This window comes from Camponotus vicinus, unplaced genomic scaffold, assembly GCF_025532165.1.
Source record: "Camponotus vicinus isolate PSW18456_S1 unplaced genomic scaffold, iyCamVici1.0 SCAF_8, whole genome shotgun sequence".
Taxonomy (NCBI): Eukaryota; Metazoa; Arthropoda; class Insecta; order Hymenoptera; family Formicidae; genus Camponotus; species Camponotus vicinus.
In genome coordinates, this window is record NW_028141980.1 from 7,531,760 (window position 1) to 7,559,266 (window position 27,507).

At 34.2% G+C, this 27,507-nt stretch overlaps 3 protein-coding genes and 1 long non-coding RNA gene across 14 annotated transcripts; 2 read left to right on the top strand and 2 right to left on the bottom strand.

The window, feature by feature from the left end:
- The first annotated feature begins 432 nt into the window (after positions 1–432).
- On the top strand, positions 433–2,938 carry LOC145976427 (sideroflexin-2-like). 3 transcript variants are annotated; one of them, XM_083107488.1, is made up of 7 exons: positions 433–527; positions 744–979; positions 1,198–1,368; positions 1,463–1,661; positions 1,957–2,255; positions 2,521–2,568; positions 2,704–2,938. In XM_083107488.1, exons 2-7 carry the CDS (start codon positions 762–764, stop codon positions 2,813–2,815), a joined length of 1,047 nt encoding a protein of 348 aa, XP_082963614.1. In that variant the 5' UTR covers positions 433–527; positions 744–761; the 3' UTR covers positions 2,816–2,938. The 3 variants fall into 3 exon arrangements, with proteins under 3 accessions (XP_082963614.1, XP_082963615.1, XP_082963616.1); XM_083107489.1 differs by having other exon boundaries at positions 445–518; XM_083107490.1 differs by lacking the exon at positions 433–527 and adding an exon at positions 619–638.
- Positions 2,939–2,943: 5 nt separating this feature from the next.
- LOC145976428 (sideroflexin-2-like) lies at positions 2,944–9,763 on the bottom strand. 7 transcript variants are annotated; one of them, XM_083107496.1, is made up of 10 exons: positions 9,597–9,763; positions 9,234–9,448; positions 6,679–6,868; positions 6,276–6,446; positions 5,715–5,913; positions 4,517–4,642; positions 4,306–4,372; positions 4,080–4,179; positions 3,891–3,938; positions 2,944–3,810 (listed from the first exon to the last, which is right to left on the bottom strand). In XM_083107496.1, exons 3-10 carry the CDS (start codon positions 6,831–6,833, stop codon positions 3,696–3,698), a joined length of 981 nt encoding a protein of 326 aa, XP_082963622.1. In that variant the 5' UTR covers positions 6,834–6,868; positions 9,234–9,448; positions 9,597–9,763; the 3' UTR covers positions 2,944–3,695. The 7 variants fall into 7 exon arrangements, with proteins under 7 accessions (XP_082963622.1, XP_082963621.1, XP_082963618.1 ...); XM_083107495.1 differs by having other exon boundaries at positions 9,587–9,763; XM_083107492.1 differs by having other exon boundaries at positions 9,520–9,763.
- Positions 8,805–27,505, top strand: LOC145976426 (uncharacterized). 3 transcript variants are annotated; one of them, XM_083107486.1, is made up of 7 exons: positions 8,805–10,199; positions 18,045–18,366; positions 19,079–19,319; positions 20,893–21,583; positions 22,702–23,251; positions 23,434–23,608; positions 23,753–23,893. In XM_083107486.1, exons 1-6 carry the CDS (start codon positions 10,039–10,041, stop codon positions 23,605–23,607), a joined length of 2,139 nt encoding a protein of 712 aa, XP_082963612.1. In that variant the 5' UTR covers positions 8,805–10,038; the 3' UTR covers position 23,608; positions 23,753–23,893. The 3 variants fall into 3 exon arrangements, with proteins under 3 accessions (XP_082963612.1, XP_082963613.1, XP_082963611.1); XM_083107485.1 differs by having other exon boundaries at positions 8,915–10,199; positions 23,474–23,608; positions 23,753–27,505; XM_083107487.1 differs by lacking the exon at positions 23,434–23,608 and having other exon boundaries at positions 23,753–27,505.
- LOC145976430 (uncharacterized) lies at positions 13,928–16,005 on the bottom strand. Its single transcript, XR_014440231.1, has 3 exons — positions 15,747–16,005; positions 14,417–14,515; positions 13,928–14,347 (listed from the first exon to the last, which is right to left on the bottom strand). It is a non-coding gene; the product is annotated as an uncharacterized LOC145976430 (long non-coding RNA).
- Positions 27,506–27,507: the final 2 nt, after the last annotated feature.

Here is a 27,507-nt window from a genome sequence, read left to right on the forward strand (position 1 = left end):
ATTGGAGGGCCAAAGCGTCGTTTCGAAATAGAAAATTGTTTTCTTAAATATCCGACTGGAGAGACCATTTCAGTCAAATATAAAGTCAATGTCGAGATCGGGTTAGGGAAGTTATCTTTTGGAAATTCCAATGTTAGTTGCAGATATTTCCGATGATTGTATATTGGGGACTGATTTTCTTGAAAAAGTGAAATTATACAAGATCTTCGAGTCGGAATTTGGAAAACCTGAAAAGGAAAGTGGAAATGAATTTTCTTGTTCCCGGATTTTATTTTCTGTGCATAAAAATACCAATTTAAAATCCATTTATATCGATTGGTTTAAATACCATTCGATCTACTTCTGAACTATATAGCAGCATTCACGTGTTATATGATATAAAGATATCGCGAATTTATCGAAGCAACGAAAATTCTGTGAGCATATTCACAACATTGCAAATTATCTATATCCAAGTCGTGATTTCGATGTATGTACTGTCAAATGCTATTGTGACAGAAAAGTGTTATTATGTTAATGTAAATCAAGTAAATGTTAATGCGTTTTTATGAAGGAAAAGAATGTCGAAAATTTTAACAATTATGTGACACACTTTTTTTCTTAAATCTTGTTTCATTTTATCTTGTCTAAAACATAAAGTCAGTCTTAAAACAAAATAATTCTCTTAAAAATTCATTTATAATCTGCAAAGTTTTCTGCATTTATTGCGTGTAGCAGTCATTTTTAGATTTATATTATAATAGCTCATATAAGTACTTGGAATGGGAGGGACGCAATCAGTCCCGCAGCAAATAATGAAGAGAAAGGATAGCGATCTTAAAAATGAACCTGAAGATAGAATTGATGTCGATAAACCACTCTGGAGTCAAGATACGTATTTCGGAAGATGGATGCATTACGCCTTTATCACTGATTGTCGCACGATATTTGTACCGACAAGCAAATTGTGGGAGGCAAAGAAACTCTGCGAGGATTATAAGTAAATTACAATAATGCAGTTTTTGATGTTTTGAATTAATTTTACGGAAAAATTTATTATAGGATTATTAAATAACAAGGATAAAAGATAATGCTTGCTAATTATTTATCCATTGTATATAAACAGATGTTATTTTTATATAATAATCCTATAATAAAACTCGTATAAACAGTGGGTTATTTTAATTAATAGTAATTGTATTTTTAATTAATATTTAGAATCGGCAAGGATCCAGAGGGTCTGCGAAGAGAGGACATAATCTACGCGAAAAAACTCAGGGATAGCGCCTTTCATCCCGATAACGGCGAGTTTATGCATGTGATAGGTAGAATGTCCTTTCAGCTACCAAGTTCAGTCGCTCTCACCGCCGCTATGTTGACTTTCTACAGGTGATTTGATTTTCCGCATAATAAATAATCATCTCTCCGCACATATAAATTATTCTTTCAATTCAACCTATTTTTATGCGCGCACTTTGATCAGATCCGCTTATGGTGTGATAGTGTGTCAATTGGTTAATCAAGGTTTCAATGCGTTTGTCAATTACACCAATCGAAACGCAATGAATGAGGATCCGCAAGATACTAATGTGATCCAGGCATTCATACTTGCGACTGCGGCGAGTTGCGCGGCCGCTTTGGGATTCAGGAAGCTGTACTCTGGCAGAGGAACCCTCTTTGCAGTTAATTCGTGCATTTTAAGCCGGTTTTTTGCCCCTATTTAGATAAAAAAAAAACACGCAAAAACTTACCATTAAAAGGAATGTTTCATCATTCAAAAAACAGCTACAGACTATTAACATAAACCTCATAAATTTAGAAATATTAAGACTCGTTGAAATTTTTAAAACTATTGCTCTTTCAAATAATTGAATTTTTTTATTTTAAATCTCGATCGAGTCTTACGGAGATATTAATTATAATTAAGAAATGTAAAAAATTGATGATAATTAATTGAAGAAATTATCTTCGTTGTAGAGATTTGTTCCGTTCTGCGCGGTGGCTGCAGGCAACATAGTGAATCTTCCCATTATGAGACAACGAGAAATCATGCAGGGTATCCCTATATTTGTCAAGAACGAAAACGAAGTGTGCATCATGAAGTCGCAAGTGGCTGCCGTCAAGGGTATCTCCGAATGCATCCTCACCAGGATAATAATGGCCGCGCCAGGAATGTTGATGATCCCAATTATCACGCAACGAATGCAACCATACTGTTTCTACCAGCTTCGTCCGTGGATTGCTTTCCCTGTCGAAATCGGCTTATGCGCTCTCAGGTAATTTTTATTATAGTGTATATTTACGTTGCGTCGCGTAAATTTGCGCAAACATGACGGTACCTTTGCTGACATATGTTGCGCGACATCGATTTGTATGCAATCGTGTTGAACCTTGTGCAAACTAGTATGCAACAGTGTTGATACCTGCAACCTGTTGCATCATGTGATACTTTGAGTTGCAATGTCGATAATAAAACTAAAGCAGTATTTAAAAAAAACAAATATTAAAAAGATGTCAATATATTTTCTTTTTCATTGGCAGTCTGCTGATCATGATTCCTTCGGCGCTTGCGATCTTCCCGCAGAAAAAGTAAGTAAACTTAAGTTAATTTTCAATATTTCTAAATGAAAGATTAATATAAAAAATTAATATATTGTAATTTATATTAGAATAATTTTAATAAGGAATTAATATATTAATATGTTAACCACTTTTTCTATCAAGCTCAATGAAACCAGAATTGTTAAAAATATATCCGGAAGAGTACGAAATATTTCGAGAGAAAATGGGCCAGCGCAAATATACGGATTTTGTTTATTATAACAAAGGATTATAATTAGTATAAATAAAAGTAAAATTCATAAATTTTCTTTTATATATCATTAGACTCTTTCAGGAAAAAGAAATTGGAAATGGAATTTTCAAAATAAAAATTCGTTGGTGGATAAAATAAGAACAAAATAATTGGTGTTTGATTATTTAACAATGTTTATTGACATTTTAAATATCTCTATATTATTGTATTTTTTTATTAATTACATATGTAGCAAATTTTTTATCGTATCATTAGATATGGCAGCATTTTTACTTTTGACAGTTGAAAATGCAAGGCAGATAATACTATTAACAATAATATTAAGTAATATCTCAGTGCTTAAAATTATTCTGCACAGAAAGTAATGTTTATAACATTAAAAACATAGAGAACTTTTAAATTAACACTAATTGTAAGATGCCTGAGAGAAATCATTGAGCGCTTATTAAAATAAAATTATTGCCAAGATTTATAATTGCGACTATGTGTGACACTTCGATAAAGCACTAAATCTGTATTGTCAACCTTTTGCATCCTTTTTATATTTATCGTATTTATTATGATTCTCGACTATTTATTTTATGGTATTTCAACGTGTCGACGGAATTTCTTTTTGTCAGTATTACATTTTGTGTTTAAATCCTAATTTCTAATATTATCATTAACATCTCAGTGCGGGACATTGTATTCAAAATGCAATATTTCAAATCACATGAAAGAATTGACGAAAGGATTGACTCTAATTGTTAATAATCTATTAATTATATATGCGTTTAATTATATGCGCGTTTCTGATCCAGCAGAAATGTTTGTCACGAGTGCATCAATTGGAACAATGACATTTACAAAGGATGGAATAACACTTATTTAAGATACAGTTTTTAACATTTTTTATAACACATTATAATCCCTTGTTAAAATACAAATACCTCGGTATTTCACTAGCTTCGCAATTTTTCTTCAGCAACTCATAGTTTTCTGGCTCCCAGCGCTGCAGAGTTGACGTCTTGATGGAACTGTGAAACGCCATAGAATGAGATAAAAATAAAATAAGAAGAGAAATAGTTAGAGATATTGGACATGTAAAAATATTTACCAATTTTGCGGAAACAATGCACATGCCGTTGGCACCATAAACGTTAGCCTAAAAAGTCAGACAGACAAAATTCATAAAAAGATAAAGATGAAATGAAGATTAGCATAGTAATTTAATAATAACATATGATAATACAAATGGAAGAGACTAAGAATAAAAAGATTAAGAATATTATATAAAAATACTCACGAAACTCCGCACATCAAAATTTGTATAGGCCCGTGCAGAAGTTTAATTTTTTGCATCCACGCATATTTCTCCAATCTTTCCATTATAGGTGGCAGGATGACTGAAAATTAATTATTATTTTAATTAGTTGCATGTACTATTTCAATAACGCTGGGGACCGATTCGTAGAATATTTTAATAAGCAATTTGTGTATCGAAATAGTATTGATTTATATTTATTACGTACGCATGCCGGGTGCGCACATGATGATTCTTGAAATAACGACTTGACTGATGCCTTTCACGGCTGCCAGCTAAAATGATTTATTAATTATAAATTATTTCTTATAAATTGTTTATTGCAAAATTCTAATATGTTTGAAGTATGAAGTATAAAGCATAATGATTTTCGTAAGTAGAAACTTAATGCGAGAAGAGATAGACTCAAGATCTTTCACCTTTGATTTCGTAAGTTTTCTACCGTCTTCGTCAATGAGATCCACACCACTTTTGATTTCGTTCTGCCTCATTAGAGGGATGTTAGCGCAATTAGCAGCCGCCACTGCTGCGAACGGAACGTACCTCTGAAAATTTTTTAACTCTCGTGTGTCTAATTCAGAGCAATCTAGGACGAGTTTTAGAAAGTTTTATTTTAATTATTATTATATATAAGGCATCTTTCTCTCTCTCTCTCTCTCTCTCGAAAAATAAAAACTCCCAATTGCATCAACTTTCCAATTTTTTGAGCAAATTAAAATCAATTATTTTAAATCATGCCAAAAAAAGATTACACAGATCTACAAAAAATGGGGTCATGATTGTTGTTGGGCAGCTGGGGGTCATTTCCGAAGTAATTTTCTGCGTAGAATCCGAATCCGAGGTCAGAATTGGCCCATCACGTCAGGATTTTGAGATATTTGAGGTTATATACTCGAAAAATGGCTTTTTGGGCTACTTTTGAGGTTATGTACAGGACGCACAAAATTTTTTAGCTCTTTTCTTCTAATTGCATCATTTAGTACTACTCTTTCCCTTCAAAATGAGCTGTCGAATGGTCATCTACGATTTTTCCTTGCAAAGTTACGGCCATTTTAAGATGACATGATGAATTCCAAACCTGCGCCGTTATAGCCCAACAACCTCATGAGCATTCACATTAAACCTGTAAACTTTGAACTATAAACCCGAAAACCTGGACTGAAAACTGTATATATGGGTTTTTGGGGTCGCTGATGCTCATGAGATTGTTGGGTTATAACGGCGCAGGGTTTGGAATTCATCATGTCATCTTAAAATGGCCGTAACTTTGCAAGGAAAAATCGTAGATGACCATTCGACAGCTCATTTTGAAGGGAAAGAGTAGTACTAAATGATGCAATTAGAAGAAAAGAGCTAAAAAATTTTGTGCGTCCTGTACATAACCTCAAAAGTAGCCCAAAAAGCCATTTTTCGAGCATATAACCTCAAATATCTCAAAATCCTGACGTGATGGGCCAATTCTGACCTCGGATTCGGATTCTACGCAGAAAATTACTTTGGAAATGACCCCCAGCTGCCCAACAACAAAACCTTGTAGACCTGTGTTATTTGTCATTGATACAAAATTTAAGATATTCTATATAATTTTTAAATTGCCTTCGCGCGTGCAAAACTTACAGCCATCAAAGGACTTGCACGTTTCTGCCAATATGATTTACATCCTATGGCGGTTATCATCGCCGCGGCAGTGGCACTGACGTAAGCTGCACCTAGCTGATAGGTGGTTATAGGACTATTAGCATTTCTGTTGGTGTAATTAACGAGAGCGTTAAAAGATTGGTTGACCCATTGCCAAAAAACCACCGCTTTCGTTGTTCTAAAAATTAAATCAATCTTGTTAAATTAAATCAAGCAATTCAATCTTACGTCCAAAAAAATGTGTAACATTTGTTGCAAATCATGCAAAAAAAAAAGGAGTTTTCGAACAAGGAGTAAAATATTACATAATTTAATAAAAATATACCGTTCATTAACATATTAAATTTAAAAATACAAATATAACAATTAAAAGTAAGTGATTAACACTTAAAACATTACAATTTAAAATAAATAACTTATATTCTTCTCTTTTCACAACTATTGTGAAATTTTCCATATCATCAAAATATCAATATGATTAAAAAGAAAAATTTTCAATATTGATTACAGAAAAAAATTTCAAAGTATTCTGCATAAAACCTATAAAACTGGAGCATAGCGCCGGTGATAGCCATTCCTCCTGGCACTTGGAAAGACATTCTACCGAAGACATTTTGCAGCTCGCCGGTGTCGGGATGAAAGGCTGACTCGTACAGCTTCTTCGCATAAATGACTTGCTCTCTCGTCGTATCGGCTGGCTCCTTGCCAAGCCTATAAGGTACATACAACAATTTCCAAATGATTAGAGAATATGAAACATCGTGCAATAAATTTTACTATATTGCCGCATCTTATTTCTTGATAACAAATTTTAATTTAATAAATTTTTTACATTATAGAAATATTAAATACCGTTGCTAAATATTTTCTTGATTGATCAATGAATATCAAAATTTTATAAAAATAAAAACCTCTCTCTAAATTGATATATTTTTACTATCACCTGTATTGTTCGCACAACTTTTTAGCAGCTAGTAATTCTGATTCGGGCTCGATGCAAGTACGGAAGTCGGTCATCCACGCAAAGTATCTCCATCTTCCCATGAAATTGTTGAGATCCCACAAGGGCTTGTCCAGATCCAGTCTTTCGTTCGTCATCGTGAATAATCAAGAGATTTTTTTTCGGCACAAATCTAATCGAAAATCGTAATTCGTAAGTGGAAGAAAAAGACATTGCTATAATCTTTGAAAATCAACTTCAAAAATTGAGAAAAAAATTTTTTTTCAATTTTTTTTCAAAATACTGTCTTAAACTAATCATTTAATTATTTTTTAATATCTTTCTTTTAATTATTTTTTAAAATATTTGTAATATCTTTTTTTAATATTTATCTGATATTTACTTATATTTATTTAATATTTATTTATTCTTTTATTTTTTAATATCGTACACACGTACGTGTACATACGTACACACACGATATAAAGAATAAGCAGGATATCTAAAAAAACGCGAGAATAATATTTCAGGAAGAGACGTATATACGTATTTGATCTTCAACCAAATGATGGACGCGTTCGTAAACTTTTGCGTAAACTGTATCTTCAGTATAATATTACAAGAAGTCTAACAAAAGTGAGGATATATTTATAGTTTTGTTGCGCGAGCTCTGCATATGAATATAATGCGTAGCGGTTTTAATATACATATATGAAAGAATTTTCGCTCATTATCATTAAAATATAATATTATACGATATTTTCCACGAGTAGAATGTAGAATGAACGATAACAATTATGAAACAAAAGAAACCGACGTATGTAGTTAAATGTAAATTTTTTTTTAAGAAGAACAATTAACCGTGAAATTATTTTAATATACGAAATTAGTATTATTAGTTTTTTTATCTACTAGTTTCGTTGGAATTTTTAAAATGACTCGCAACTACATGTATTCTTTTTTTTTAAGTTTTTCCTCATACGTCAACAATTTTGAAATTATTAATTTTGAAGTTACAATCTGGAGATATTTGAATTTGTTTTTGAAGTACGGATACACAGAGAGATTTTTCTTTCTCATTTGTATTATTTAATTTATTTTTATATGTCGAGTTTTTTTTAAATCACTTTGTTGGAAGATATTTTTTTAACGACACAAAATATTAAAGTACGATGTTCTGATCAAATTTCAACAAACTTTTTGACAAAAATCAGATTTTATATCGATTCTTTTAGATTGAAACTACAGATGCGAGTATGAAATCTCGGAAGCTTGCGCGGATATGCGTTTAATTATCAGCTGCAGCAAGATACGAGCCCTGATATTTAGATAACTGTAATGAGATTAGAATGATTCTCCGACGCAAGTAAGTTTTGCAGATTCAAACATCTCTTGTAGAAAGGCAGAAATAATGATCGAAAATCTGATCGTGAGGGAATGTAATGAGCAATCATGTCACGCGCGAAATAAGATAAAGATAGATTCCTCGAAAGTCGCAATGACATGAGATCATTCGCAACGTCATGACGGAATTGGTAAACACTATTGAATATTATCGGAGTTGTGCCATTCACGTGTGTCAGCGCTAATCAGCCGAGTGCAGGTCGAGACTGACGCATGAGTGTATCACATGCGTCAAGGGACCCGACACACGTTTTCCAATCGTTAATTTATTTAATTAAAATAAAAAATATTTTTTCAAAAAAAAAAATACTCCCGTCTGCTGCCAACAAAAAGTATACATTTAAATAATTACAAAATAAAAAAGTAATTAATAAATTAAATAATAAAAAAATAAATAAAAAGTATAAAATAGAAAAACAAAAATAAACAACAAATAAAAATCTAAAACAAAAAATAAAAGAAATTAATTAAATAAATTAAATAAAAAAAATAACAAAAAGTAAATAAGAAAATTAAACAAAAATATTAAAAAATGGATTGAAATTTCATTAATTCAATTAGTCAAATAATGAAATATAATGCAAACTCGAAATGATTGGTTAAATAAAATTGGTTCCCTTCACACTTATATTGCCATTTAATGTAATTAAATCAACCTTAACTTGATATTGCATGCTAATATAAATGTATTATTTTTTTGGCAGGAGTTACTTTCTCCAGGGTTTTCTCGTTCTATCCACCTTATCTATCCAGTGTGAACGACTCTTTATCATTTCCAGTCATTAACAAAAACGTGTGAACATGGCTTAACGGACGTGGACGTACCACACGCTCAGAGCACACAATTTTCACAGGACATACACGCGTTGTGTCAACACTCCTCTCTCACGTCACTTTGTATCTTTCGAACTGATATCGACCCCGTCTCGAAGAAACCGCGGTCGCGAAGGGCGACCCAATTTTTCCGATGGGCATGTTACCTTTGTCGTTGCACCGGCAACCACGGTGGTTCGACCGATTGCTTTTTACATTAAATATACGTCCGGCTACAACATAGACATGGGGAAGGAGAATTTATCGGTGCAAGCGATCTATCTTCGTCGCACTTGCATCGCTTACGCAACGCTTTATTAAAGCATAAATCCGTCACTCACCGTGAGACCTCTGGAGCCGCGCTCGGCCGTTTCTCGAAGTCGACGTCGACGAGTACCGAGGAAGAACAGCAGAAGGCTCCTTGTTACGCTACTGTCACCACATGCACACCCTCGACGAGCGTATCCTTCAATGGGGTGGTCGCGCTAAACCGCGTTCACATCATTGTAACATTGTAGTCAACAGCGTCAACGTGGTCCAACTTGACATCATCATCCTGAAATAATGTCATATTTTAATTACTGCAAATTTTCTCTCCAGAAATCTGGAATCGGTTGGTAGCATTGCCTGCGAGCTGTGCGCGATGAAGGCAAGGATCCCGGGGACGGGGATTCGTCCGGGGACCTCCACGGACCTGTACGGACCTGGTGCGATGACCCGCCTTCAGCGCGCGCAAGCGCACTGGAGCTGATGGAGCGGCCAGCTGTGCTGCCAGGCTGTATACTCCTCTATCTCTCAATGCTCTTACTTCCTCCCGTCCCCCTGACCGTACAGCCTTACCGTCCGCCTCATGTGGTTTCCACACACAGCCGTTGCCGTCGTGTTCCTCACGTCATCCGGCTTCGGCTGACTAGGAACGAGCGAGCAAAAGACAGAGAGAGAAAGAGAGAGAAACGAGGGGCGGTGCGTCGCGACGCAGAGGGGCGGCGAGAGACGACGACACGAGACGAGCCGATCGCTCCTCTCGGTCGGCTCGGTCGGAGCGGAGCGGACAGGAGCGGAGCGGAGAGCGCGAAGCCCACACCATACCGCACACCACCAGCTTGCTCGCACGCTCGCTCGCAATAACTCTAAATTCGAGGCAAGATGGCGGCCGCAGCGACGGAGGCCCCATCCGCGCACCTCGCGCTCGCCACGGGCGAAAAGATCCTCGTGACCGTCGAATCCGCGCTGCCCGACATCCTCGTGGTGTCCTTCGTCCACGGCGCCAAGTGCTTCCAGGGTGCGCTCCTCGACGCCGCCAAGAGGTAAGATCGAGGAAGGGAAGGAGTGGATGAGGGAAAGAACTCGTGGATCCATCAGTCTTTCTTTTTTCTTTTTATTATCCCCTTTTGTTCAGTGAGAATCATTGTCAGAATTTCTATTGTCGAAATAATACTCGACCTGTTGGCCACCGGTTAAGAGAAATTCCCAGGGGAGAAGGGCTCTTGCGCGATTTACAGAGCCCAAGGTTCCCGACGGCTCCGAAGAGAGAGAAGTTGGAGATTAGGTGATTCATCGATCTGACGATCCTCAGGATCAGACTTTGCAAAAAAGTGATGATAGATTCTAGATAGTGTTGGATTGATATTAATGATTAGATCTATCGGATCGCTGATTCCTAGACGACTTTTGTTCTTGAACCCGAGGACAATACGCGTTAATTGTGTTGGAAAGTGCTTTGATAGCTTTGGGAACAGAATGACGAATGCATAATGGAATGTTTAAGGGAAAACTTGATGGCTGAGTCTACTTGTTGATTGTTTCAGGTAGTGAAATGTTATAATATATGCGAATAGAGAACCAAGGATTCCTGTGGACACAGTTTTTGAATTTTTCCGAGTCTCTTTCGATCGCCAGTATCATATGCCAAAGTGACAATTGTTCGACGAAACGGATATTAATGACTAGGCTCTTTTGCGTCTTCTTGTGCATTATCTTGCTTGTGTGAATCGTTATTTTCCTCGATTTCATTGTAGGCATCTCTGTATTCTAGAATACACGGAGTCAAGGACAGATTTTCAAAGCTAGATATTGATTCATAATTCAAAGTTAGATATTGCTTCATCGATAGTTGTAATCGTATTCCGATCGAAAGAAGTTAATTGTTTTCGAAAAATAAATATCATTATCATTTTTAAAATGGTTGATCTTTCTTGACTTTAATACTCGTGATAACTACGTGATTCTCTCTAAATTTAGAATGTGCAAGGAATCAAGGATCTACAACTTTAAATTTTGAATATTCAGAGACTCTCGGGGATCCATAGAATTTTATCTATAATCTCTTCTATAGATTGCATTGTTATATAATTTTTCTCTCTTAATTATTGAATTTAAGAATATTCGAAGCTTTCAGAAGTCTAGAATTATCACATGTCAAGATTGAATATATAACAGATAGATAAAAAATCTAGCGGAATGAGATTCACACATATTATTTGGTTTAATATTATATAATTTGAAATATTAGACTCTCTTATAATTGTTAAAATTTAAGGAGATGTTATAAAACGTATAGATCTTTGTTACATCTAATGTTATAAAACTTCAAAAACTGCAAAATTCGGAATAATTAATGATTCTAATCTCACAGCACGAGTTCCAAAAAGAATCGTTACATAATCGGTGTAAAATTAGGCAGCTTATAAAAAGTGCCTGTCAGCAATGTTTGACTCTCAGAATTCAAGAATTTTGAATTTTTGATCAACTTATTTCATTTAACAATATTTCGAAACATTGAAAAGATCATAACGTACGTATGTATTTTTTCACTTGAATTAATGTTTCTAGACATACTACTTGTACTTTTACATCTAATTAATTATTAATATATTATGTCACTTACTTAGACAATTTATTATCATTTTTTATTTTGCTTTACGTGCTAACATCCTGCGCCACGATTTTTTAGCCTTCCTTCTTATTGCCTTTTGATTGTTATTTCATTTATAGAATGATATATAAATCATTTAATCAAAAAGATTTATTTTTAAAAAAATATATATATTTTTTTTAAATAAATCTTTTTGATTACGCGATTTATATGTCATTCTGTAATTTAAAAAAAAATACATATATATATATATATATATTTTTTTTTTGTAGAAAATAGATGCGATAATTTTTTGGTAATTTTTTTTGTTATCGTAGATGAACTGTAAATCATAATATTTGGGAATAATGAAAAAAATGAAGTACGATATAAAAGGATGTTAATTATTTCTAGTTGAGATCTCTTAAAAGACGATCTTGTTTATTGCTTCGTTCACGCTCAAAATTGTTCAGATATCGCGAATCTAAAATTTGGATGATAAGCTTCGCGAGATTCCGAATATCAGGGATGACACTTTGTGGGGGGTCGAGATATTCAATTACTGGAATCCGAGGATTAAGTTGCCCTCAGAGAACCCGACGCGACGTCGTCATCCGACGGCCGTCGCTTCCACGATAGTGTCAGGACTTATGCAAACTCGGCACGAAATATATGTCGCTTCCTCCGAGATGTAAACGGGCCCGAGCGTGCCGAAAGCTGCGCGATAATTTCGATAACTTATCTGTTGAAATAATTTTTAATAGGAAGTACATCCCCTCGAGCTCTTGACCGGCGCCAGTTGACGCACATGGGCGTGACAAATTTGCGAGAGTTTCCTCCAACTTTGCGTGGCTCGTCTGTCGCGAACATAAGATGCACCCCTCCCGGTTATTTTTTTCGATTTTCCTCTTTTTGAAAGACATGCTGATTTATACTGTTTTTATTCTATATACGATTTTTGAATATATTAGATGAATAATTTTTAAAAAATGAACAAATTTTTAAATTATTTAAAATAATTTTTTAATTCTTCCTCGCTTACGAATATATGCGTATATTTTATACATACAGGGTGTCTCGCAAAAACCGCAAGCTTTCTCTCTCGATCGAATCACGATCTCTTTCACGCATACAAATTGCAAGTGAAATTTAATCCTCGTTTTTCATCTACGAATGAAGTTCATTTGAAATTAATGGACGACGTTAAATTAATAATGCGTAATGAATTTCTTTATTTAATAGGATTTATATTAAGGCAAGATGGACTCGGACTAATTGAGAAATATTGTTGGAGTAAAAAATAAGGAAAGTTCCGTGTCACCCAGTACACGTTATAAAGACTTTGCCGTGGTGAGTCATGGTCTCGCATAGTAAACGCCGCCTTGGCGTTATAGCCATTGGCGTTGTATCCCTGATAATTTCTCGTTGATACGAGTAGTCATTTCGATTATTGAGAAATCAACTAAGTACTCGTTGCACTAGTTAAACAGCGTTTAACGTGAGTTAATTCGCAAAGTTTTGAAAGATTAGTTCTATGTACAGCCGGGACTGTGTACGCGATATGAAATATTATAAACTGCATTCAGTCAAATATTATAAACCGAGTTTATCGAATAATTAATTAATTGGATTTTATTATCAAAGTTTGCTACACTAAAGCATCTAAATATTTATACGTTAAATATATTTGTATAATTATTTATTATTAATTATGCGTGAAATTTGTTTTATTATTAATTACAAATTGGACTTATTGAGTATCGTAATTAACCGAATGTGAAATTGAATTTGCCCGCTCAATTCACCTTTACATAATTCCGTGCAATTATCCAATTTGTTTAATTCGACTTCGAAGATGAATATAATTCCGATATTCCGCCTTCGAGGAAAAGTTGTATCGCGCTTTCTGTCTGAGCGCCTTTTATTTAAACGTGTCCCGTTCGTCCAGGTGGCAATTTCGTTCATGCAATCGCTAGTTTTATTCGTCTTTCCATGCAGTTGTCTTTTTTCTCAGCGTACATTGCAACCGGGGATATGTGCCCCGTGAGTCCAGAGCTGGGCTTCTCGCTACAACTGAACAGCTGTTGCCTGTTTTCTTACCCCTGCGCTCTTGGTTTTCTTGGGCAAGCCAACTAATGGCAGTCTCGTGTCGCAATTGCACAACCAAGACTGGCCTTAAGCAGAAGCGAAAGGACTGTTTAAGGGCCGATCAGTAATATATCTGAATTTGGAATATAATTATTGAAAAGACTCCAATAGCTATCTAGATTGTTTATCGTTCCTTTATGACTATTGTTGTGTAACAATGAAATTAATGTCATTTTGCTTCCTGATGAGTAATATTCGATATGACAATATAGGATTGTGTTTCTTATTTATTGCACAATTAATCTTGCATTTACTTTTGTTATAATATATGCTGTCAAATTTTGACTGAACGAAATATCGGAAAAATAAGTAAGAGGGATTCTTGCTTACGGCCCTGAATGTTAGTCGGGGCCACCGACCAGCCAGGCCTGGCTTGTGTCACGTTGTGCACGACGGTATGGTGCGACAGAGGTTCCCATATCGCTTTTTCCACTACATATTCCATATTTCATTCTAGAAAAATCATTCATACCAAAATCAATTTTGAAAGAAATTTGTAGAAGGTATTGGCGTAATACTTACACACTTATCAACTAGTAAAATTATTTTCTGAGCAAAAGAAAAAATTAATTTTGCCTTCTCCTTCCTTTCCAAGAAGAATATTAGTAACAGGGTTAATTTCTGGAAAATTGTCATTTCTGGCTTTGATAAACACAAACGGTATTTATACTATTTAACAGATACATAGAAATTATATATATATATATATATATATATATATATATATATACAGGGTGATTCATATAAAGTGACCGATGTGAATATTAGCTAAAGTTGAAGAACTATGAAAAAATTTTTATACCAAAAGATGTTTGACACAGAGGGGGACATCGTATGGTACAAACGATATTTTTATAGATGAAGGCATTAAGGAGATTTCAAGATCAACTTAATTTTTTTAAATGGAACCCTCTATTTTTTATTACATATTCTTGTAGCTCATCTCGAGAGCTTTCTAAAACACTATAATTAAGTTAGTTTTCATTAAGTACTTCTGAGTTATGAGGTTTGAAATCATTTCTTAATTTTACATAAACCGTAAAATATCTTGTAAAATATTCATTTTTCGATTATCTTACCTTAATACTTTTACGTACAAAATAATGAGAGGAATCAATTGGTGTAAAGAAAACATATAGTTGTTTCGAAGAAAAAATATGTAATTTGCAATTAACAATTACATATTTTTTCTTAAAAATAACTATATGTTTTCTTTAGACCAATTGATTCCTCTCATTATTTTGTACGTAAAAGTATTAAGGTAAGATAATCGAAAAATGAATATATTACAAGATATTTTACGGTTTATGTAAAATTAAGAAATGATTTCAAACCTCATAACTCGGAAAGTACTTAATGAAAACTAACTTAATTATAGTGTTTTAGAAAGCTCTCGAGATGAGCTACAAGAATATGTAATAAAAATAGGGGGTTCCATTTAAAAAAATTAAGTTGATCTTGAAATCTCCTTAATACCTTCATCTATAAAAATATCGTTTGTACCATACGATGTCCCCCTCTGTGTCAAACATCTTTTGGTATAAAAATTTTTTCATAGCTCTTCAACTTTAGCTAATATTCACATCGGTCACTTTATATGAATCACCCTGTATATATATAAATTTATTTTAATAAGATTTTTCTTTGTCAAATTGTCAAGAGAGCAGATCGTTGTCGTAGAATTCTTATTAAACGCTCTATTATATCCACATTTAGCAAAGATTGACTTGAAATCGATAACTTAATTAGTAGGTGACAGTCCAAGGACATGAATTTATTAGACTGCGGAACGGAATTTATTGATCTTTCCGACGTCGAGCCAAAACATGTCCCAGCTGTGCAGCTTACGTACGATCCAAGGTTGAGAACCTCCAATATAGTGGTCTCGTGTTCGTCAGGAACAAAGGGAATATCGTCGACGTCTCTGAGAACGCCACCATTTGCGGGTCGAAACTGCGAATGTGTGCGTGGACACAAAGCAGAGAAACAGCCACGTATACCACACTGTAGTCTACATTAACCGCCTGCTTTATTAACTTAAGAAATGAGCCAGTTGTTACAGTTGTTTTTAACGAGATAATTGACGTCAGAAAAATAAATTATAACTTAAATTATACCTTGACTCCGTCAAGTTGAAGATTAACAACGTTCGATGTTTTATTAAATAAAAGCTTCCGGCTATTTAAAAGTCCCTTTAAGTTTATTTAAATTTAAAGTTAAGCAAATGTAAAAATCTCAAACGTTACGATTGAAGTAAAATGAGTGGAGAAGAAGAATTGAAGCGGTTCTCTTGGGATTTTCACAAATTTGTATAGAAGCGTGTTATTGCGCAAATTTATTACAAATTCGACAAGCGGGGGGACTGTTCGAATTTATCAGTTTCATCATAATCATTTTCACGTCTTAGCGAATCTGCCGATTCCCGATATTTCCCCCCGGCAATTTTTCTTCCCTCGCTTGGGCTGACTCGGAATTTCAAGGGTCTCGTATCGAAACCCAGAAAATATTAATGGATATACCGTCCAGAGGCTGTCGCTCATTGTACGCTCCTCTCGAATCAATACCATGACATGGCCGTGTTGCACGAGAAGCCGACGAAGCATACCCGAAAACGTTGCCCAATCTTTTATCTAGCCATTACTCATTTTGCGATTCTCAGTTTCCACCCGAAGGCTTTAACGCTGATGATCCAACTCGCTTTACTACTACGGACTTAAGAAAATTAATCTTAAAGTCTCGGGAAAATATTTAGAAGGCGTAAAAAAATCGGTCTTAAAACATATCTGTGTAAAACTTTGTGGGGAAACAAGTCACTTGTTACTCTTAACGATAGAAGTTTATGTAGACTATTCGCAAAATCTTCCTGAATGTAAAAAACAAAAGAGCCAGAGAAATTACTGAAGCAGATTTCATATAAAAGAAATCGAAAAGTATAACAGGTATTCTTTATAAAAGGGCAAACAATTACACAAGCCGACAAAATTCAGACCCAGAAACCAGAATATACTTTTCCTAAGGTTTTTGACGCGCTGAATTCGAATCCGAGGTCAGAATTTCTCTGGTAGCTCCGGTTTTCGAGATATTCTAACCTAAAAGTGCCAAAATCACGGTTTTTCGAGATATTTGAGGTTATGTTACATCGCAAGGTAATTTTTTTTCATAAAACCATTAATGGGGTCCGAAAGAACTACTCTTCCTCTTTAAAAAACATTTTGATTTGTCCGGATATCTTTTTTTATCTTTGAGAAATTGAATGTTCAAATTAAGTAGTTTGACATTTTTGATATTTGGAAATTGAATAGCATCAGATAAGTACAATATAATGTATGTACACGAAATATACATTTTTAAAGGGTTTTGATGCACGCTGATTCGAAATTTGACATTATTTTTGCAATAGTTTGTTTAAACAAATTGTTTAAACAAATTGTTTGGACAAATTAAATTTGCAAAACTAATGTTAAATTTCGAATCAGCGTGCATCAAAACCCTTTAAAAATGTATATTTCGTGTACATACATTATATTGTACTTACCTGATGCTATTCAATTTCCAAATATCAAAAATGTCAAACTACTTAATTTGAACATTCAATTTCTCAAAGATAAAAAAGATATCCGGACAAATCAAAATGTTTTTTAAAGAGGAAGAGTAGTTCTTTCGGACCCCATTAATGGTTTTATGAAAAAAAATTACCTTGCGATGTAACATAACCTCAAATATCTCGAAAAACCGTGATTTTGGCACTTTTAGGTTAGAATATCTCGAAAACCGGAGTCACCAGAGAAATTCTGACCTCGGATTCGAACTCAGCGCGTCGAAAACCTTCGGAAAAGTATATTCTGGTTTCTGGGTTTGAGGTTTGGCCAAATTTTGTCGGCTGTGTTATTTTCAATTTTTTGCCATTTGATTTGTTTCAAGCGAATTCACCAACACCGACTCATTTGCAATTAAGTCTCTAATCACGTATTATAATTTCAACAAATTCCTGTATAAATAAGAGGATACATTCATTATTCATCGTATAAAGTCAGTCTCAAAGTTCAAATATTTGAAAATACAAAGTACAAGTCATGATACACATTTTCTGATATTATTTCAATATGGGAGTGTTAAAATAATTCGTTACGAAATTATTATGTTTCCGCAGAGGCCTTCCCTGCGGTGTTCAACCCCCGGAACCAGTACCGGACCCCGATGGCGACAAGCTGGCGACGATCGCTGCGCGCTTCAGCTACTTCCAGGAACGGAAGAGCGCATCGTCAGCGTCGTCGACCGCCGTTGTCGCCAAGGTTGACCTCCGCAAGAGCATCAATCCGCCCGCTAGATACAAGAATGCAAGACCTACGGTGAGACTGAGGCCTCGTCAGGTGCTCTGTAGCAAATGCCGATCGATATGTAACGAAAACAGCGAGAATGTCGACGTGAGCAGGAAGCGAAAGCATGAAGAAGCGCAGCAGCAATCGCAGCAGGTATTACGAATATTGCTTGAGATATAACGTGTATACAGGGTGTCTCGAAACTAACTCTTGATATTTTAAAGGCAGATTCTGTGGCCAATTTAAAAACGATTTTTCCTCATCGAAAATGTCTAGAGAGATCATTATTTTTTGCATATTCCCAATTTTTGTCATCATGTATCTTTCTAACTAAGCCTTAAATTAAAATTCTATTAAAGTAAACTCTACCTAAAATTAACTAAAGAATGTGACTTTATTAATATTTTATTCCCATAAGCCTTAGTTTGCGAAAAACCCTTTATTTTCAATCGTTTATAACTCAAAAACTATTAGTGCCGACATTTTCGCTGAGGAAAAATCGTTTTTAAATTGGCCAGAGAATCTGTCTTTAAAATATCAAGCGTTTGTTTCGGGACACACTGTATGTAATATAAAGGAAACTAAAAAAGCTTGAACTTGGCTGTTTTTATCTTTTTAAAAACTTGAAATTCATATAACTTTTGATATCGTTAAATGCAATAACGCAGATCAATAAATCTAGGATCTTCTGATAAGAATCTTAGATTTTGATAAGCGATCGATTTTTTTTTTTTTTTTTTTTTGGTAACGTTAAACCTATCAATCTTATCAAAATTTTAACGAAATTGCTATATGTTAGATCTGCGATCTAAATCAACTTGTATAATGCATGAAAGTAAGGAACTTTTTTTACCGATTCTACCAGCTGGTTCCGGGATCGACGAGAAGAAGCGACCGACGTTGCGGTCAACAACCGCAAAAGACACAGCGAACGCTGTTATCGGAATGTCAGACGGAAAATTCGATCTCCAATCAAGCGACGACAAAGATGACAACCTCGATTGGTGCTGATTCTTCGAAGCTGGGGGCGTCGTTAATTCCGAAATTATCGAGACTGCAGCCTAATGAGATCAGTAACGCGATACAAAGCTCCAATCAATTATCTGGTACTTTATTTTTCACATATATTTGCTATGCTTTCAATGAAAAGAATTAACGTTAGTATATTAGTGTTGGGAAATTTAAAAGCGCAGCTCGAATGAAATTTATGGGTATGAGCGATTTAGACTTTGATCCTTGTTTTGCAAGTCAATCTTGTGTGGAAAAATTATAATAGTTGTGAGGTATTTTAATCAAATTCTTTTCTTCAATAAATAATTTGCATTCTTGCGATTTATTAATTTTCCAGACATTGATCATGTGTTGTCAATTGCTACATATTAGACATGGGAAACTAAAGAGCATAAATTATACTAAATTATGCCTAGCAGTTATTAAAATCGGTTTCATAAGAACAAAGTTCGAAGCTTGAGAATTAAATTTACTACAATATTGTTATCGAATATATTTCGATAACATAAAATTTGCTAAATGGATCGTTTAATATATATGAAAAAACAAAAATGAACATATGAAAATTTAGTTTTATGTAAATTATTAATATCAAATTATATAAAAATATACATATATATATACAGGGTGTTTCATTTTAATCGCCCCAGGCAAATATCTCGAAAAATATGGAAATTATGAAAAAATGTTTCGGACAAAAGTTGTATGGTTTCGAGGGGGCCATAAGATAGTAACATTGGTTTGACCTTGAACAGTCATTTGAAGGTCACATAAAGGTCACCTTAAATTTCTTAAATGGAACCTACTATTTGTCATTGCATATTCTTGTAGCTTATCTCCAGAGCTTTCCAAAACACTATAATTAAGTACCTTTTCGTTAAGTACTTTTTGAGTTATGAGGCTTGAAATAATTTCTTAATTTTACATAAACCGTAAAATATCTTGTAAAATATTCATTTTTCGATTATCTTACCTTAATACTTTTACGTACAAAATAATGAGAGTAATCAATTGGTGTAAAGAAAACACATAATTGTTTCGAAAAAAAAATGTAATTTGCAATTAACAATTACATTTTTTTTTTTCACGTGACCTTCAAATGACTCTTCGAGGTCAAACCAATGGTACCATCTTATGGCCCCCTCGAAACCATACAACTTTTGTCCGAAACATTTTTTCATAATTTCCATATTTTTCGAGATATTTGCCTGGGGCGATTAAAATGAAACACCCTGTATATTGACAGAGGCACTTTCATAAAAAACGTTTGATACAAAAGTTTCTTATTTTTTCACGATTCGAATCTGTAATAAAAAGTACCATGTTCCCTTAAAAAAATTCAACTTCCGATCCGGATGGCGTATTTCCGGTCGGAATCAAAAGTTGAAAATATCACCATTTGATAGAGCGTACCCGATTTACTTAAAAATTGTTTGCGATTTTTGATAAAAGCCATTTATTTTCATTTTAAAAGGGGTGTACGAGTGGTCTGCGACACCCTGTATATATTCTAATTTATTTAAAAATAAAATTAAATGTTTTGTAATTCTTCTTGTTTTTTATTTATATTATTAAATATACGTTCCAAAAATCTAAAATGATATTTAAATGATCTAAATTCGAGTACGCGTCAAGAAAAGATCTAACATACTTAGACGATTGTTTCAGACAAGATGAAGGTTGCAGCGAGCGCGCAATCTACGCATTGGCCTGTTAGCAACGAGGAAGAAACATCTTTAAGGAATGTATTAACGTCATCGCACGAGCGGGTAGAATCGTCCGCCGACTGTGACAACAATCCTTCAATGGCCTATTGCGCTACGCCGAGAAGGCTAAGTAGTTCGTCGGTGGAAAGCGCGAAAGTTCCTGAGGAGGAGGAAAAGAAAACCTTTGCAGCCGCGGATTCGACGATGAGATTGAGAACTGGCAGAGTGCCGAGAAAAAAACGCTCGGTGGGTTCGATGGAAGACCTCTGGGACGAATCTGTGTTCGAGGATCCCACGAGGACCGCCAGAACCACGCCGGTAATCAAGATCTCTTTTGGCGCGCAAGGTGAAGGGACTGTACTCAAGATACCCGCGAAACCTCAAGATCCTGACGCTTACGAGCAGGAGACCGATGACGCTGATGATACCCAACAAGAGAGAGATCCCTTGGAATTAGCCAGGTCCTTCGGCAACGATTACGAGGGCGAGGAGGATGGGCAAGAGCAAGTGGATCCTCAGAAGCAGGGTGGTGTGGTAAAGGACGCCAGCGCAAAGGCAGCGAAACGGGCTTTAAAGAAGGCGAAAAAGGAAGCTAGGAGGAAGATGTTGGGCGGAGTGTCACCAGCGAGATCGCCTTGTAACGGATCGCCAAGGTAAATGCTCGACGTCAGGTGACATCGGACATGAAAATTAATAAACACATAAATCCAAAGACTCTAATTTAATATTATAATTTATATAATTATACAGGGTGTCCCATTTTAATGTCCCACCCCAAATAACTTTCTTATTTTTAATTTTAGAAAAAGATGTTTCAGACAAAAGTTGTATGGTTTCAAGGGGGACATAAGGTGGTGTCATTAGTTTGACCTTGAATAGTTGCTTCAAGGTCACGTAAAGGTCACCTTCAATTTTTTAAATGAAATCCCTTACTTTCTATTGCATATTCTTGTAGCTTATTTCGAGAGCTTTCCAAAACACTATAATTAAGTTAGTTTTCATTAAGTACTTTCCGAGTTATGAGGCTTGAAATCATTTCTTAATTTTACATAAACCATAAAATATCTAGTAAAATATTCATTTTTCGATTATCTTATCTTAATACTTTTATGTACAAAATAATGAGAGGAATCAATTGGTGTAAAGAAAACACATAATTGTTTCGAAAGAAAAAATGTAATTTGCAATTAACAATTACATTTTTTTTTTTCGAAACAATTATGTGTTTTCTTTACACCAATTGATTTCTCTCATTATTTTGTACATCAAAGTATTATGGTAAGATATTCGAAAAAAGAATATTTTACAAGATATTTTACGGTTTATGTAAAATTAAGAAATGATTTCAAGCCTCATAACTTGGAAAGTACTTAATGAAAACTAACTTAATTATAGTGTTTTGGAAAGCTCTCGAGATGAGCTGCAAGAATATGTAATAAAAAGTAGGCGATTCCATTTAAAAAATTGAAAGTGGCCTTCACGTGACCTTCAAGTAACTATTCAAGGTCAAACTAATGACACCACCTTATGTCCCCCTTGAAACCATACAACTTTTGTCTGAAACATCTTTTTTTAAAATTAAAAATAAGAAAGTTATTTGGGACATTAAAATGGGACACCCTGTATAAGTCAGTTATTTGTAAAAATACATTGTGATTATATTACTACATTAATTTATAAAATAATTATTGGATATTATATATGTGCATGTGTCAAAGATTTTTAACAAAGAAAGAAGTGAAATGACATGTTATATTATATATTCATTCAGATATAACCCCACGTACGATCCACTTTCGTATCACCGTCGGAAGCACAAAGTGAAACATAAAAAGAAGCACAAGGAGGGCCGGAAACACAAGAATCAATCACAACAGGAACAACCGGAGTCTGAGCAACCTTGTCCGGACTCCGCGGAACAGGAACAAGCGGAGCAGGAGCAACATCAGCAGCACCAGCAAAACTGGAATGTTTTGCCGGGCAGCGGCGAATCATATAGAGCTATCAAGGAGCAGTGCCTGAAGCAAAAACTGTCGATATCCTTGAAGAGGCTCAACACGAACGCGTATGCGCGCTGCGATTATCCCGTGAGCAATGCATCCTCCGGTTGCAAGAGCTCCGGTGGTAGTAGCGACGAGTTGAGTGAGCACGAGCCGGAAGTAGAGACCGCGCCGGATTTCCCACCGCATCAGTCACATCCTCTGGTCATGCGCTTAGCCGCTACCCCTGTGGCACATTGTCTCACGGCTAATGGCAAGCGAATGGACGTGGGCGACGTTGTCTGGGGCAAAATCCATGGTTTTCCCTGGTGGCCCGGCAAGGTACGTACAGAGTACTCCAAAGGAGCGTACTCTTTGTGATTAATAAATCTTTAATTCGAGACATTACACCAATATAATTCTTCGCACAAAGATACGCTGAAATTTTGGAATAATCATTCTTTTTTTCGTACGGGTTTTTGCCTTTGGATGGAAAAAATCACAATCTTGAGAATTTATCCTAGTTCCATCATAATAACTATCATCACTACTTGGAACACGCAGGTCCTAAGTATCACAGTGTCCTGCAAGGAAGATGGTACCTCGTCAGGTCCTCAAGCTCATGTGGCTTGGTACGGATCATCAACGAGTTCGCTAATGTCCTGCGATCAACTGAGTCCCTTCCTGGAAACCTTTAAAGTATGCTCTTTTGAATAATAATAAAAAAATAAATTTCAAGGCATACGAAAAAATTAAATTTTGAAATTAATTTTATGATGACAGTAAAATACGTGTCGACTCTTGAGAACTTGTCAATAATAGTTATAAATTTGGTTTGTTTAGACGCGGTATAACAAGAAGAAGCGTGGCCCGTACAAGGAAGCGATACGGCAGGCCCAGAACGAGGCTCGGAGTCAAATCACGCCTAACTCAACCAGCAGCGTGTTGAACGTCTGCGGCTCGCCCCGTGAAGTCAACGTCCTCTCCTAAGGGAAGTTTTCTGACAACCATTCCTTACTGCCGAGCATCCGTCGGCGTGATAATTGAAGCGCTCGCGGCAAGAAAGTATCGACTGAAATATAATCGGGAAATAATTAACATCTCTGAACCTTCGTATAACATTTTTCATCGACTTACATTTCTGTCTTTTTCAAATTTTGTGTATTAGTTGCAAATATTTTCAAATAAAATATTGAGGGTTTAATTGGTAGAATTTAACCCTATGATAAATTTAAACGTTTGCATTAAAGTCCATCGAATTTTTCATTCAATTGACGATTCTCAGATCTTGAATCATTTGTTTTAAAATGTATGAAACTTAAAGTGTCTAAACTACAGATCTTTGATTAGACTATTTTTATAATCGATCTTATCGTGTATTTTCTTATCGTAATAGTTGTTATTGTTGATCACAGTAATGACTGAAATCCGCTGAGATAACGCTTTGACGTCACGTGTACAGGTCAACGCTGACTTCCCGTGAGCGCTTGCAACGACGGATCGGAATTGTGTAACATATAAAATTTTGTACATACCCTTTAGCGCTAATGAAATAGTTACTGATCGATGTTTTGTCAGCCATTTGTCTCGCAATCAATCGCTTGGAGCTAGTCGTAATCGGTAATTTAATTATCCGATGAACTATCTTTTATAGTTAATTCGATTTTTCGTTTCATAAATCACAACTTTAATTATATTGCTAACAAATAGATTTTTTTTTAAATTGTTGACATTCTATTCAAGATTCGCAGATTATTTTGGGAATTCTGAAGCTATAGAAATCGTAAGATCTTTGAATTTTTAAAAATATATTTTAAAAATATACAATATTTTAATATTTTAATAATATTGCAACATATTTCTGTGGTGTCTGCGGTAAAATCATATTTAAATGCAAATTATTATCTATCTTGGATAAAAATGTTTGTGCGGTCGACTAGCTCTCGGCGAATCAAGTAGCGAACATTTACTGCCATCGTCACTGGCTTTTCTGTCCTCGGCTTACCAAGCGGACGATAGCGTAAAAGTCTTACTATCTAGATATCTCTAGACTAATCATAAGTATTCACTGTGAGGTTCGTAATTTCCTTCGTTGATTAATCTCTCAAATATCTCGGCCGATGTGATTCGCTATACTATCCAAAAAATTAATGATTAAATTATTACTAAAAATTTAGCAATTATCTGAGACACCACTATCTCAGGCTGCACATGATTATATGCAGTATATTTTTCAGATTTAATATGTATACATAAAAATTAAGAAAAAGTACTTATATGTATATACATTTTTAATTTTTATCTATGTAGCGACTTTGGGGCTTTTTTGAGAAAGAAGTAGCGACTCATGTTTGAAGGATTAGATAAATGAATATCAGTAATTGTCATTAATTATTTTCGACGGCCATCTCATAGTGATTCGATCCGCAGATTTAACTGGACAAGAAACGCTGCGTATGCTTGGGATTGTATTTAAATGTAAATTTTTATTCCTCTCCGAGACAAAGACAGCCAATGTTTACGCTTCGTGCCAACACTGCCGTGTAATTAAACAATCGATCGTTTGATCTTTGAGCAACGACAATTGTAAAGCAACTTTGTACAACAGCCATAGGTAAATTTCGATTCCTAAAAGCATTAATTGACAACAGAAGCAGAATTTTTTAAAAGAAACTTATGCGGTAATATAAAGAATTTGTAGCTTCAAACTGAAAATTTAAAAATTTTAATGTTGTATGAGTTTTTTCATTTAATAAGTTTCTATTAATGAGTTTTTTCATAGTCTTAAAAAATTAATAAACAGAATTCTGAACAGAAAATTACGTTTACGAATTACCAAAACGATAAAAATTTGCTAAGCTTTCAATTCAGCAACATTAATTGAAAAGGAAGAAATGCAATTTATTAATATTAATTATTGCAACCTATAAAAAATTCCATAATTACATTGAGCATCCGCGATTTATCAGAGAAAAAAAAGATAATAATTAGATTGGTTGTTTATTTCAATCCTAAAAAAGATATTGGAGAACCGCAAATAGTACTTAAAAAATCCTGATTATTGTTACATCGATGTTGTGCCACTGCCTCGACGCGATTTTCTTCCATAAAAATATTATTTTGTCTAAATGACAAATTATCGATTAATTTCCATTTTGCAATATGTTGAAGATGTACATGTCCTATATGGAAAGATCTTCTTTTTGAAAAATTTTATTCGAAATCAATTTTCATGAAATTGACCGTAAGAAATTATAAAGTGATTGTAAATTTGGATTAGAAATGGAATAACTTTTTAATTTCCTAAATCGAATGCTGCAAATTATTAGAATATTACTAATTTTTTAATTTTACTAGATTGAGATTTAGGAAAATATTATTCGATTAATCCCGAAATGAGTCTGCATTTTACAAAAAAATAAATGTAAAGAATCCTACAAAATATCGATTGCGATACATACTTTTTGTTTAATTATTAATTTGATAATTAAACATGGGTAATTATTCCCGACACGTGGACTATAAACCAGTGCGAGTAAAAAATGTATGCATGAGAGAAAGACGGAATGAGAGAGAAAAAGCGTGAGAAAAAAAGAGAGGGGTTGAGAGGGAAAAGAGTGGAAAGTAGGGTGTTTTAAGTAACTGTGATTTTTTTTGCAAAATGTTTTATATATATTATATATATGTACGTTATATACATAAATATGAATTAATTTCTACACATAATATAAACGATGTTTCGATGTCGCTGTGTTTATACAGATTAGGCTAACATATCGTTAATGAAAATGATTACTATTATGATCATTATTATTATCATTATTATTATTAATGATGATTATTATGATTATTATTCCTTATTATTGTTGCGGGGCTCGAGTATTGCTGATTGCTTGCTGTAAGTATATGAGGATAAATCGTATCGTCGATTATTAGCGCATTTTTTCCGCCTCATTAAAAAAATTAAAATGTAAATGACATTAATTCGTTACGAAAAAAAGTTTTGTGCATTTTTTATTTTCTTCAAATTTGTTTATTAGAAAGTTTTGTTATTTGTACTTATGAGGAAGGCGCCGTTTTAATTTGCATCGATTTGCCTGTTTAATTTCTTCTTGTCTAATAAGTATTTACATGTAGCAAAAAAGATATTCGTACGCTATTGTTTCGCCGTAAAATGTATATTTCTCTAGACATAAAATTTTATTGGTGAATATTTATATATTGTTTTAAACACATAAATTATTACTATAAGTAAAGTATATTGTATTTATTTTGATTTTGTATTTTAGGTATAACGAAAAAATATTTTATAAAAATAAAAGATATTTGAAATCTCTCTAGAGAGAGAATTTATTTATTATTTATTTATTTATTATTTATTGAAAAATATTTGAATAACTATCTGCGGGGGAAAATAAATCATATTTATGGCGAATCAATCTTGCTGTATGAATATTATTTTTGCGCGCTGTAATTAGCGCGTTGATTTAGGTATCGCAATTAAATATTAATTTACTATAAAATAATATCGTAATTAATTTGGCGAAATTTCCAGGTGAACGAATCTTTTGAATAAATCGGCATATCTACCTCAAACT